The sequence below is a fragment of the Numida meleagris genome, chromosome 2, assembly GCF_002078875.1.
Source record: "Numida meleagris isolate 19003 breed g44 Domestic line chromosome 2, NumMel1.0, whole genome shotgun sequence".
NCBI lineage: Eukaryota > Metazoa > Chordata > Aves > Galliformes > Numididae > Numida > Numida meleagris.
The window spans coordinates 20340484-20354257 of record NC_034410.1 but is presented as its reverse complement, the minus strand read 5'-3'; the positions used below and the strand labels follow the sequence as shown (position 1 = coordinate 20354257).

The following is a 13774-nucleotide window of genomic DNA, read 5'->3' as shown; positions in this document are numbered from 1 at the left end:
GTTCTTGACAGAAACACTTAGTACATGGTGCTTGTCTGCTTCCCCTTCTTTAGATTACCATTGATGGGCAGGATCTTAAGAGCCTGAATGTAAGATATCTGCGGGAGATTATTGGTGTGGTGAACCAGGAGCCCGTGCTGTTTGCTACAACTATTGCAGAAAATATTCGTTATGGCCGTGAGGATGTCACCATGGAAGAAATTGAAAAAGCTACCAAGGAAGCTAACGCTTATGATTTCATCATGAAGCTCCCCAAGGTAAGCAAGCCAGCAGTCCTGCTGAAGTAACTGCTCTTCAGCCTGCTCACTTACCAAGGGCTTTTTCAGAAGGGCATCTCCTGAATAGAGGGAGCCATTCTCGGAGCTGTGAATATGCAGAGCTGTGCAGAGCTTCCTCACAACTTTTGAGAATAACGTTAATTTTAAATTATTGCATGATGTCTGGATGAGCATTTGGGAAACTAGGAGAGTTCTAGGGACACAAACAGGCAGGTCTATTTAAGCGGATGCTTAACATGCAGTATTTTAGAGGATGGAGAAGATGCTGCTGGGGCTACTGGCACAGATGTGCCCTTTCTGTACACTGCCTTTCTTTGGTGAAAGGACCCTGCCACTGAGTGTTGTGGAAGTGTGCGTGGTTGTCTTGCAGAAGTTTGAAACCGTGGTTGGAGAAAGAGGGGCACAGATGAGTGGAGGCCAGAAGCAAAGAATAGCAATTGCCCGTGCTCTGGTTCGCAATCCTAAAATTCTTCTGCTTGATGAGGCAACGTCAGCTTTGGATACTGAGAGTGAATCCGTTGTGCAGGCAGCACTGGACAAGGTCAGTATTGCTGTGAAATAAAGCAGGTGTGGAGGAGCCTAAGATGTACTTTTTTCAGGCTTTTTTTGAAGGAATCACAAGGAGATGCTTCAAATGCGAAAGGTAAACATTGATTTGGAAATATTCTCTGTCCAGAAAATTTTTTGGGTTTCTGCATGTATTACAGAGTGAAATCTTTTTATAGGTGAGGAGTTGGAATTATATTTTCTGTGTTATTAATCTTACATTAAAAATTTTTTTTTGTAAAAACCATTCCCTGCCATTGTCAGTCCTATAGATATCTATGTAATTGTCAGTCACCTACTCAATTAATTTGTGTTGAAGCCTGACAGAGAGAATAAGAGCTACGAGCATGTTATAAAGTGTTTGTAGCAGTGACCCAGCAGGAAACAGTCCAAGGAAACATTTCCTTCTGTTAATATGAATACCTCTAGATGCTCATTCCATTCTCGTGGTAATATTATCTCATTAAGCAATACCTGATTCCTCATGCAACACAAGAATCTGTACATTGATTCTGGGGCCATACCATCAAATGTTGTTCTAATTTTACCCAGACAGATTCTATTTCAACTGGCATACTCCAATGCTTTCTACTGGTGCCATTTGGAATAATAGTGCTGGGTAGAGAAAGACAATTTCTGGAAAATTATTAATGGAAATACACTCAATGTATTACACTTAACGTACTTACTTAGCTTTTCTTGGTCAGATTACCTTATATAAATGGATCCATCTAAGCCCTTGCAGAAGACCCAGGGTTGTAAGATACTTCTTGAAATCTGTTTTTCAAAATGTTTTAAAACTTACATTTTTTTCTGTACCATTTTAATGGTTCCATTAGGTCTTATTCAATCTTATTGTGAAGATGAACTCTTTTGAACATACTTAGAAATGTTTATTTAAAATATTATTATTTCTAGGCAAGGGAAGGGCGGACCACGGTTGTAGTAGCTCATCGCCTGTCAACAGTCCGAAATGCGGATCTTATTGCCGTGTTTGAAAATGGAGTTATCACAGAACAAGGGAATCATTCTCAACTGATTGAAAAAAAGGGAATCTACTACAAACTTGTTAACATGCAGGTACTTTTTTCCCTGCTTTTGCCTCACTTATTTTATGTGTTCTGTGCCCATAATGACTATATGCTCTCAGAAGTACTCCGCAGGAATTCTGCAGCCTGTTTTTTCAAGAGCAAAAATATTTGAGAGATGAAACCACTGGATTTGACATCAGAGATATTTAAACCCAGGAGAGTACATTTTAAAACCTTTCAGGGATTGAAACTTAAAGGTTATTCTGTATTCACCTACTAGAAAGCAAATGGCAATAGCCTATGATAAAAGGTAAAATGCAGTAGCTGATTACTAGAGGGATATAGTATGCATATTTAAGGTGTTTGATTATAACCTTTTATGTTGCAGTTCTTTTTAACAAAATAAAAAAAAAACAGGAATAAAAGGAGAGCAAACCAGCTATGATGAGTGCAAAAGTAGGTACACTTACAATGTTACATAGCCAGAAACAGAGATTGGAAATTAAAAATCAAACATAAACATCAGAAATGTATTCATAAATGAAGAAAAAGTCTTTTATTACATCCCAATGTCATGTTGTAATTAGTTTATACCTGAGATTTTCCATAGCTTTCTGTGTCATGGTGTCTTCATGCATAACCACCACACCCACTGAAGAAACGGAAATAAATATCTCACAATGTCAGACTAAAAAGGGTAAACAAGGCCAATTAATACATTTCTTCATAAAATGTCTAGGAGAAGGCATTTGGTCACCTTAGATTCAAACTAATTTTTTGTTCAGGTCCATGTGATAATGAGAGAAAAAGGTAGGAAATATAAAATGGACTGAAAATAAAAACAATTTCTATAACTTGTAATTAATAAATTAGAAAAATATGGAAAGAAAAAGTGTACTTTTTATTAATAGCACAAAAAGCAGAAATAAATAAAATCTATTTTTAAAGAAAAGGAATACAAGCTGAAGGCAAATTTTAATCCAATTGTTATATAATTCCTTAATGATGGATAGATACTTATTCCTTCTGTGAAAGAGACTGCATAAAATACCACCAAAACTTTTTCAGTTTATTCAAATTTTTCAGTCAAAATCTCTTTTTGACTTGTTTCATTTTGGACTTCCCTATTAAATTTAAAGTCAAGAATTGTTCACAGTTTTCTGCATTGACAAGGAGGCAATTTTCCTCACTTCATGGATGAACAGTGTGTCCCTGAAATCCCAAGATAAATGCAAATGGTTCATAGAATTCAAAACATTGGAATTCATACTTCCACTTTCCTTACCTCCACTTAGTGTAAATATTTTATTGAGAGGTTGTGTACTCATATATGAATCTAGCTCTGAAGGTGGAGATCTACTCAAATATAATGCAATATTTCTTATTTGCGTGTAACATTATGCATTATTCTGCCCCTCTCTCTTTCCTCTGAATTGTGACTTTGATTAGTCAGATTTTCTCATAATTTTGAAAGTTTGAAATACTATATGCATTATTAATCTTAGCATTATGTTCTTCCCTGTTTTAGGCAATAGAAACTGAAGATCCATCATCAGAAAAAGATGAGAATGCAGTTGGTGTTAAAAGAAGTGGATCTGAATTAAATCTGGATGAATCCTTAAAGAAAGGATTGAGAAGAGGATCAACTCGGAGAAGCGTGAGAAAGCCAGGAGAACCTAATAGTACTGATGGGAAAGACAGTTCACCTGTAAGTATCTTTGCAGAACTGCTAGTCAATGTCAATTCCTTCCAACAGTGTATTAAAATATAATTCATACTGCTGCTCTAGGAAGGTGCAAGAAGAAACAAGCATTTGATATCCTCCAGTAAAACAAATTAGAAACCTCCTAAATTATTCTAATTGTTCTAACTCTAAATAGTCTTTAACTAGTAATATTCCTAACTTGTTTTGTTATCCTCACCATTAATGATTGTACAAATAAAATGGGACTTTTAAAGTCTATGACGAAGATAAATTTATTCCTGAAAACCAGTTTGCTATAAAGCAAATAGCTATATTTGTACAACATACAGACTTTGTCAGTATGAGTTAAAAATTCATTTTGGGGTTAGGAACAGTACTTTTGGCCCAATAAGTCTTTCAACACATCTGGAATATCAGATGATTATCAGATAAACATCCGCAAATACTTTGCCATCTGCTATAAATTGCTCAGTGGAAAACTACTCGAATTAATCTAGTTATGGATTACATATTCTAGGCAATGCACTCAGCCACCACTAAACAATACCAATTGATCAATGAAAATGACATAATTAAGCTAAAATATTATATCAGGAATTATTAGTATGTTCTAACAGCTCTTTCTTTCTTGAAGTAACATTGTAAAAATAAAGCTATTATCAGTTAATTATTTATGTCATTAAAAAGTATATACTTTGACTTTCCCTCACTGATCTTGGGAGTAGGAATTTGAATGCTAATTGCTAATTTTTCTCCATATTTCTCCAAATGCATACATATATTTCCTACCAAATTTCCCATTCTTTAAGGCTGAAGAATTACCTCCAGTTTCATTTCTGAAAGTTATGAAGTTGAACAAAACGGAATGGCCATACTTTGTAGCTGGAACTTTCTGTGCAATCGTCAATGGAGCTTTACAACCTGCATTTTCAGTCATATTTTCAGAAATTATAGGGGTAAGTTCAAATAAAATATGTAAAAATCTATATAGCTCATAAAATTTATTTTCAGTAAGGTCTTAGTCATTGGATTATGAAACTGAGGAGTGGATGAAGCACTGTTAAAGAAAACAACTATATGAGATTTACAAAGTCTTAAAAATCTTGTTATACCCTGAAATTTTCTTCTTCTATTGATAAGCAAATGTAACATTTACTCAAGTTTTCTGTGAATGCAAACGACTGACAAAAATAGTTATTGAAAAGCATGGAAGTGTTTTAGATTATTTCTTGTTTTAACAGTTGTTTTTTCAAATATTATTTTATATTATTTTATAGATTTTTTCAGGATCTGATCCAAAAGTTTTGAGAGAAAAGAGCAACTTATATTCACTGCTGTTTTTAGTACTTGGGATCGTTTCCTTTTTTACTTTCTTTGTTCAGGTATGTATTATTACAGATTTATTATAATTTTTCTAACTTCATTATAGTTATCATAAAAATAATTATTATAATTTTTAGCTTTATCATAATATGTTGTGCCATGATTTCTGAATATACTTGTATGGTTTTATCCATTAAATGAGCCTACACAGTTAAATGGTGAAGTGTACTTAGAAGAGCAGCATAAACATTCTTTTGTAAAAACTTCATTTTGAGTATGGAACCGTCTTGCTATACATGCATGCAAAAAGACCTTGAGAGTAGAGGACTGAGTTGCTGATAGATACAATAGATCTGCTCAGCTTAAAAGTGTTCAGACGATGCTGTGGAGTGGAATGGAATGGAATGGAATGGAATGGAATGGAATGGAATGGAATGGAATGGAATGGAATGGAATGGAATGGAATGTTTGTGCTGTGAACCTACTAGAGTTTATGAACATGAAACATATTTTTACATGTTTTGTGAGATCACAACAGCAGTATTTTGTATTTTGATATTGTAGAGACAACATATCTCAAACATTTATTGAGTAAATACAAATGATCCGATGTAAAGCACTGTAATTCTTCTCAAATAGGGTTTTGCATTTGGCAAAGCTGGAGAAATTCTTACAATGAGGCTTCGATTCATGGCATTTAAAGCAATGCTGAGACAGGTAAAGAAAACAAACATTTTAATTTCCATTTTTTTTAAAGATAATTAGTTGTATAAGTATTGTAGCCTACCCATATTCTATTTTACTCTACCATATTATGATTTATCTACAAAGGAGATTCTTTCAATCAGTTTAGAAACATAATTTGGTTAGTTACATGGGATTAAGTAAAGTATCTGTAGAGAAAGTGTTTTAAATCAATGTAAGAATTTTCTGTGTACTCCCTGCAAAGCCTTAGACTAGCAATCAAGTTACTATGGCTTAATGTTAGCACTAGCCAGATCCTATTATATTTTCGCGTGCTTGCTTTGCGTTCTTGGTGCCCTTTTTCCCCTGTGCATCTTACTATGAAAATGTTACTTCAAATGTCTGATTTAAATTGTAATACATACAGACATGTTTTTAATTATGTCTTGAAGGTCTCTTTTAAAGAGTTCTTAAATATATATTTCTTGGTTATTAATACAATAATGATTTCAACATTGATGTTGAAATTAGATATTTGATCTCATGGTGAAAAAGTTATAAACAATGTAACTAACCCCAACAAATGATTTAGATAGTCCAGGGTTGGTTATGGTGTTTTGTTTGTTTAATTTTTATTTATTTTGCTTCATAGCTTCCAAATAAGCCTTTCCAATATGAGAGAAACAAAGCAATGAATCAGGAGTTTTTACCCTTAAAATGCTTAACATTTAATCCATCCCCAAACAGCTTTGTAGTTGGGAAAGAATGTGACTGAAGAGTCATATGACTCAAGAAGGTGCAGTTTCAACAGCTGTGGGGGAGAGTATATTTTGGTTTTGAGTTGCTCTCCACCCTCCTCCCTAATGGCAGCATACACATCAGGTCATCCACAAGCATTCACTGCTTCCTAGGATATTCATTGTCCAATGGAGGAATTAGACTTAAATATGCAGAAGGTATATACTGCCAGATACACAGTCTTCGAACACTGAGTTAAGTTGGATTAGAAAGACTTCACTTTTACTTTCACGTTTATATTAAACACACAAAAACTGCTCCTAAGAAAAATGCTTCTTATTATAGGACATGGCCTGGTTTGATGATTCTAAAAACAGCACTGGAGCGCTGACAACAAGACTTGCAAATGATGCCTCACAAGTGAAAGGAGTAAGTAAAATTTGATTTGGGAATTTTTCATACTTGATTTAGTGTGTAGTAAAGTCACAGCAGAAATTTGACTGGTTTGTTAACAGTTTGGACTTTGACGGCATCAAATATTTTCTATTAGTGGTAAAATAATATCTTGTATAGAGTGCACTAATGCATTTTGTAACAGTAATGGTAACGTATGCTTACAAAACTTGAGCAAACCTTTTAGGTTTACTATTGTACTGTATTGTGATTTTCATTATTAAACAAATTCATCAGGATGTGCTTTATCGAAGAAGTCCATTTAGAAATATTTTATTTACCTAAAGATATGTATATAAATATGTGTTCAGTTTGATGGACCCCCATTTTAATATTTTTATATCATTTTATAATCATGATATAATCATGATATTTTAATATCAGTTAAAAATTAAATTTTCTGCCTTTAAATTTAAAATTTTTAATCTGTGACAGATTAAAATCTGTCACACTTTTTAGAACGTGCACACAGATATCTATCTATAAATCTATCTATATCTATATAGATCTATATATCTATATAGATCTATAGATAGATCTATCTATATCTATATATATATCTATATAGATATCTATATCTATAGATCTATATATACATCTATATAGATCTATAGATAGATCTATCTGTAGATCTATCTATCTATATCTATCTGTAGATCTGTCTATATCTATATATATCTATATAGATATATATCTATAGATAGATAGGTAGATCTATCTATATCTATAGATATATATAGATATTATCTATAGATAAATCTATATAGATATAGATAGATCTATATAGATATATCTGTGTGCACGATCTAAAAAGTGTGACAGATTTTAATGTTTAGTTGTAAATGTAAATACCTGATCTGCTTAATATCTGTTTAGCTTCATAGGCCAAATCAGAAGTTGCAGTGCAAATTTAAGTAGTTTGAATATGGGGAGAGAAGAATTAATTGTGAACCAGATAATTTTTTACAAAATAATGTAAGAATCTCCCATTTTGAAAGTTGAAAACTTGCAGTAGGAGGTTCTAAACATCTCTGGAGAGTCCTAAATGATATAGGCAAAAATGCTTTTCTGATCTAAAATGCTGTTCTTTTAGCAAAAAAAAAATGTCTTTTTTTCTCTCCCCAGGCAACTGGTGTCAGATTGGCATTAATTGCTCAAAACATAGCTAACCTGGGAACTGGAATTATCATATCTTTAGTTTATGGCTGGCAGCTGACCCTGTTACTTTTAGCTGTTGTGCCAATCATTGCAGTGGCCGGAATGATTGAAATGAAGATGTTGGCTGGGCATGCAAAAAAAGATAAAATAGAGCTGGAAGCTGCAGGAAAGGTGGGTCCAGTGAATTTCATCTATTTCTATGTAATACAAGTCATGTTTCCCAAGCCACTGATAATGGATATATTACTTATAAATAGAGATAATATCCTAATATATAACTTCCAGAGATAGCCAGACTGTAATTACACGAGTAGGCCACAACAGCTCTTCAGTAAGAATGATCAACCAATGCTGATTTTCGTAACTGATAAACACCAGAATATGCTAAGCATTGCTCGCGTACATGTCCTGTCTATTCTAATAATTTCTATTTTCCTTATTTTGCAATCCTCTTCATTTTGATATTCTCTTTTTCCTTTTCTGGTATTCTTTGTCATGCCATCTGTCTTATTGCTTTTTTTTCTTTGTTCCTTTTCATCTTACTAATGCTAGGGATAATGTGAATATACGCCAGTTTCTGGATCTGTCTGCCATTCATTTGTTTCTTGAGTGGAAGAGAAAGATGACAGTTGAAAAACTAGAAGGCTAGACTCTTGTTTAAGAAATTAAAGGAAGGTATTTAATGTTACTTCATTCCAACAATACTTTTGGGACAGAACAACTATTTTCTCACTTCCCAGATTTTACTTTCTTCAAGGTAAAACTTTTGGGAACTCCCTTTCTGTATCTTACTGTTTTCAAAAGTTGGTAAAATTTTTGAAAAATATTTTTGACCAAGTCAACAGTAATGATTGTGTAATGAACTTTTCATGGGCTTTTGCACATAAGCCAAAAAATGCTTTTCCTTTCTTTTCCACTGATTAATTCTGCTGCTTCTTTCTTCCGTTGTACATTTAATTAGTAATATTTTGTTGTAAGATATTGCAGGAAAGAGACTGACAATATTTGGTATAGGCCCTAGAGATTTCTTAGTAGAGCAGACTGTGAAAAAACATAAATGTTACATAAATTAATGATTTTGGGCAATACTTAAGAAAATACTTCATTTTCTTAGCAGTATATGAGTGTCCCTTGTCAGGGTAAGCAAGCACTAGAACACAGGCATTTTATTCAGTTACCAGAATATTTAAAATTAGTTTTGTTCATAGTAAAGAGGGTTCTACTTGGAAAATTTACTGAATTTGAATTACTCACAAATAACGTAACTACTCCTTTGAGCACTGGTAAGAGAATATAACTAAGAAAAAACTATGTCATTTCTTTGTAATCATTAACACCATGTATTATGTTCAAATCAGTGTTACTTATTTAAGCATAAATTTTCAAACAGTGGCACAAGCATTACCCAGGCTATAAAATAATTATATACTAGAACAAAGATAACAGTACCACAATTTAAAAATCTTTGGTAGTAGTTTATGGAAAAAAAATGCTTTCAGATCTGTGTTTTAGATAAGCTAGATAAAAATAGTGCGGAATCGCTGCCCTCCCAGAACAGCAGTTGAGGCCAACTGGAATGCCCAACAGACCACATTCTGTACTGGACGCAATGTGTGGGTCATGGACTCAAGCCCAGTGTTTCAAGCAGAGGTAAACAGAGATATAGCACTAGCTCCAGTGTCGAAGGAGATGTTATTCCAGGTGTTTTCTGTTGTTCCTTTGTCTTCTTATGCATGCATATGGACTGAATTGGCTATACAGGCTCACAGCTTCACTGTGTGGTCTTTGAAGAGGACATTATGGGCACTAACACAGATGTAATTGATTATGTAAAAGCCTTGTATCTACTGCCTGGAAATGTTTCTAGATACCTTTGTGTGTGCAAATGACCCAAGCATGAAGAACCTGCAAGCTCAAGGAAGTTATTACTGATCAGATCAAAGATTTACTGCTGTGATTTAAGTTAGGCCCTCAATATATAAATAACTGAGACATTCTAAATATAGCCCAAATTGAGTAGACTGGAAGTTGATTGCCATTTTTCTCATCCAGTATCTTCTCCTTAATTGTCACTATTGTCCAGAAGTTTTTCATGCTGTTTGGAAGACACTAGAAGAGTCTTACCTGAAGACTTCAGGTAGAGTCTTCAGCGTCATCTGAAGATCTCATCAACTAAAAAGAAAAAACTTCAACGGCTTTCTTTCATATCAAGGGTCCATGATTTTAAAAACAACTATAAAAAATATAAAACTGTATTCTAGTAGATACTTATGAAATTATGGTAAGGAACTGTGACATGATCTTAACTTCCAATTAAAACATTTGTGTTTCTATTGCAGATTGCCACAGAAGCCATAGAAAATATTCGAACTGTTGCTAGTTTGACTCGAGAAAAAAGATTTGAGCTCATGTATGGAGAACATTTGCATGTACCATACAGGTATGTTAAAAGTAAATAAAGAAGTAACGGAAGAACTAAAAGAAAAATCTCTTGTTTAATTATATAATAAAATACACATTTTTGCTTGTGCCAACAACTTTTTGTTAGCATGTTGTATTTAATTAATGAAATTAATGAAAAGATCGAAAGAACACACTTGTGAGTTTGGCTCTTGTTCTTAATGCCAAAAGGAAACATACAGTTATGACTTACTAATGGTGTCAATATAATTAAAATATTTTAATTTATTTTTCCTGATAAAATTCATACTAACTGGAAATTTTCTCTCTGCCTTACTTTCAGTTATACCTGTAGTTTTATCACCCAAAATCTCATTTCTGCATCAGAAATGCAGGCTTAATCTTATTTGAGAGAAGAATTTTGACTGCTTACATTGAAAAGAAGCAGATTCCCAAGTGTGGCTTTGGCTGACCACAAGCTAAAAATTCTGCTCTTTTTTTTTTCTTCTTGTGTGGTGCAGTAGCACAAAGACTGAATTGTAAAGTGTTTTAGCACTCAAACTATGATATTGTAAAACAATAAATAGACATGTTAGCTAAAATGTCACCTTCTTCTGCACTTGTATTCTCAGTCATTCTTGGAAGTAAAATTCTGGAAACAAAACAATCTTGGACACAGACTAATAGGAGATAAAAGTTACACTGCTTAAGCATCAGTACACTTCCATTCCTAGCAGCAGCATCTGAAGTCAATTAATTGCCGGGTGTTTGCATTCTTTAGTATGATAGCACACTTTCATGAAAACATGCATTATTTCTTACAGAAATTCTGTGAAGAAGGCACATATATTTGGCTTTTGTTTTTCCCTTTCACAAGCAATGATGTTTTTTACCTACGCTGGCTGTTTCCGCTTTGGTGCCTATCTTGTGGTAAATGGACACATGGAGTACAAAAGTGTGTTCTTGTAAGTATTCTTCTGTGATCATTTTTCAAGACCTTTGTTTACTGCTCAGAGATATCATGAATCCATGCTGTGAGAATACAGGCAGATTTTATTTATTCTTTACTTAAATATAATGAAAACAAACCACAGAGGATATTGTCACCTTGTTACAGGCTTGATTACTTCTTTTCTTAAATACTTTGAAAATGAATCACTCCCAGGAGTCATTGAACCATAGAGGGGAAATCACAGAAATAGTAGAATTGTGCCAATTTTGCTGTTCATTGACCACTTTTCTCCTCACCTCAGTTGAAATTTAATAGCTAACTAGTATTAATAATCAAATAATGTTAATAAGTAACAAAAGCATCAAATTTTGAATCAAGGTTTGCTTCTCTCATTTCATTAGAAGAGAACAAAAACAAATTTCTGGAACTAAATGAGTAATTAAAGCAATAATAGGTGGTTATTGCTTTTTTTTTTTTAAATGCAGTCTCCTATTATCTTTACATAAAAGTTGACTGCAGCCCCATTTCCAGTGTTCCCTTCTCCATTCTCTGTTGATTTTTGTTTCTGATTTCTTTTATAGAGTGTTTTCAGCTGTTGTATTTGGTGCTATGGCATTAGGACAAACCAGCTCTTTTGCACCAGACTATGCCAAAGCCAAGATATCAGCAGCCCACTTGTTTGTGCTGTTTGATAGAGTACCCTCAATAGACAGTTACTGCGAGGATGGAGAGAAACCTGTAAGTAAGCAATGTATAACAGTCAATATTATTTATTGACAATATGGGCAGTACTCTTCTTACTTCAAGCTGATTTCTCCTCTCCTGATTACCGCCTTGTTTTGATGTATTCTTGATAATTTATCCAAGCACAACATGGACCAAGTTTTCTGCTGTGAGCCCAGTTATTGCCCACACTGTGTTAGAGGTTGTTTGTTTTGAAAATCTAGTCTTACATTAGAACTTGTGTGGAATTCAACTGGCAAAATTACAAGCATATTCAAAATATTTCTTTGCTACTCTTCAGTTTTATATCTTCACAAAGATTCAGACCACAAAGCTAAAGCCAGCTTTGCAGAAAGTACAAAACCTTACTGATTTCAGTGGAGAAAAGATGATTTAAACAATTCTTTTTGAATTATTTGTCATCTGTAAAACTGTCTTAAAGATGTAACAGTGATACTATTTCAATTATAGGTAACATTTGGGGGAAACACAAGGATCAAAGATGTGAAATTTAACTATCCAAACCGACCAGAGGTCAAAATCCTCCAAGGCCTGAATCTAAAAGTAGAAAAAGGACAAACATTGGCTCTTGTTGGTAGCAGTGGATGTGGAAAGAGCACTGTCGTTCAGCTTCTTGAGAGATTCTATGATCCACTCAGTGGAGAAATTGTAAGTATTTTTGTGAGAATATACCAATATTTTAAGTGAGCATATGTTCATTTTGTTTCATGTGATGTGATGAAGTATAACATAATATTTTAAAAACATTTTATTATAGACAAGAAGTGGATTTTCTGTGTTTGATGTATAAATGCAGTGAAGTGATATAAAGATAAGTCCTGATTACTCACTTTATATTGAATTAATGCAGCAAAATCTGTGTGGTAAAAATATGCTTGTTCTACAGCCTAATGATGGCAGTGGGAAGACTGCTTTGAATTCAGAGCAAATTATTGAAGGTGTTAAGACATTATTTTAAAACATTTATAAGGTTGTTTAAAAAGTATATATGCTACTATAACATAGTAATAGAATTTTCCATCAGTGTTCTTTTCTAAAACATTGAACATTAATAAAAATCATTTTTACCTATCAGAAGTATCTGTCAGAGTATGTCCAATTACCAAGTGCTAAGTGTTCATATATGCTTTTAATAATTTTGATTTAAAATTTGTCTAGAGTTTATGACACGACTTATTCAGCAAATTTTAATTACTCTTTTTTCACGTAACAGTATCATTTATTGCCATTTTCTCTTTGATGTTAATGTGTTCAGAGATACCAGATTTCCTGGTATATTTTTATTCAGATTGAAAAGAATGACATAGCTTTGAAATTCATTTACTCAGTAGAAAATTTCTGTTGTCATTTATCTAACAGACAGTGATAACAACCTATAGAAAAAATTAGCAGAACTGACAGAGTTGTCAGTAAAGGAAACTGGTAACAAATGGGATTGTCAGGAATCCAGCAGTAAATCTATCCATTGTCGGGCATTACATTACCATTAAATTTATTATTGCTTCCATGGTTTAAAAATTTATGAATGAATGAATCCAAATCCTCTTTGTATTTGTAATGGAATATTACCGTCCATCTGTCCCTTCAGTGGGAATATATGCAAAACAGAAAAAAACTTTTCTTAAAGTTATTTGAAGTAGCTCCAACATCTTCTGCCGTCTTCAAAATCTTGATGGAAGCAAAGAAAAGAATCGAGAAAACAGAACGGGCTAGCCTCACTTGTAAATCGTAGTCACTAGAAAATTTTGGAACCCTGGGGAGA

General features: G+C 33.4%; 1 protein-coding gene across 7 annotated transcripts in view; it reads left to right on the top strand.

Moving 5' to 3' along the window:
- Positions 1–13774, top strand: part of LOC110394090 (multidrug resistance protein 1-like) — a 51879-nt gene that overhangs the window by 31595 nt on the left and 6510 nt on the right. For 6 of the 7 annotated variants that reach the window (XM_021387745.1, XM_021387752.1, XM_021387746.1 and 3 more), the window contains 13 exons: positions 54–257; positions 649–819; positions 1743–1904; positions 3384–3563; positions 4370–4516; positions 4838–4942; positions 5523–5600; positions 6651–6734; positions 7884–8087; positions 10256–10356; positions 11141–11281; positions 11850–12006; positions 12463–12660. In XM_021387745.1, coding sequence (XP_021243420.1) covers positions 54–257; positions 649–819; positions 1743–1904; positions 3384–3563; positions 4370–4516; positions 4838–4942; positions 5523–5600; positions 6651–6734; positions 7884–8087; positions 10256–10356; positions 11141–11281; positions 11850–12006; positions 12463–12660 — 1932 coding nt within the window. Of the gene's footprint in view, positions 1–53; positions 258–648; positions 820–1742; positions 1905–3383; positions 3564–4369; positions 4517–4837; positions 4943–5522; positions 5601–6650; positions 6735–7883; positions 8088–8117; positions 9567–10255; positions 10357–11140; positions 11282–11849; positions 12007–12462; positions 12661–13774 lie in introns of those variants that run through there. The other variant, XM_021387753.1, reaches the window with a different exon arrangement.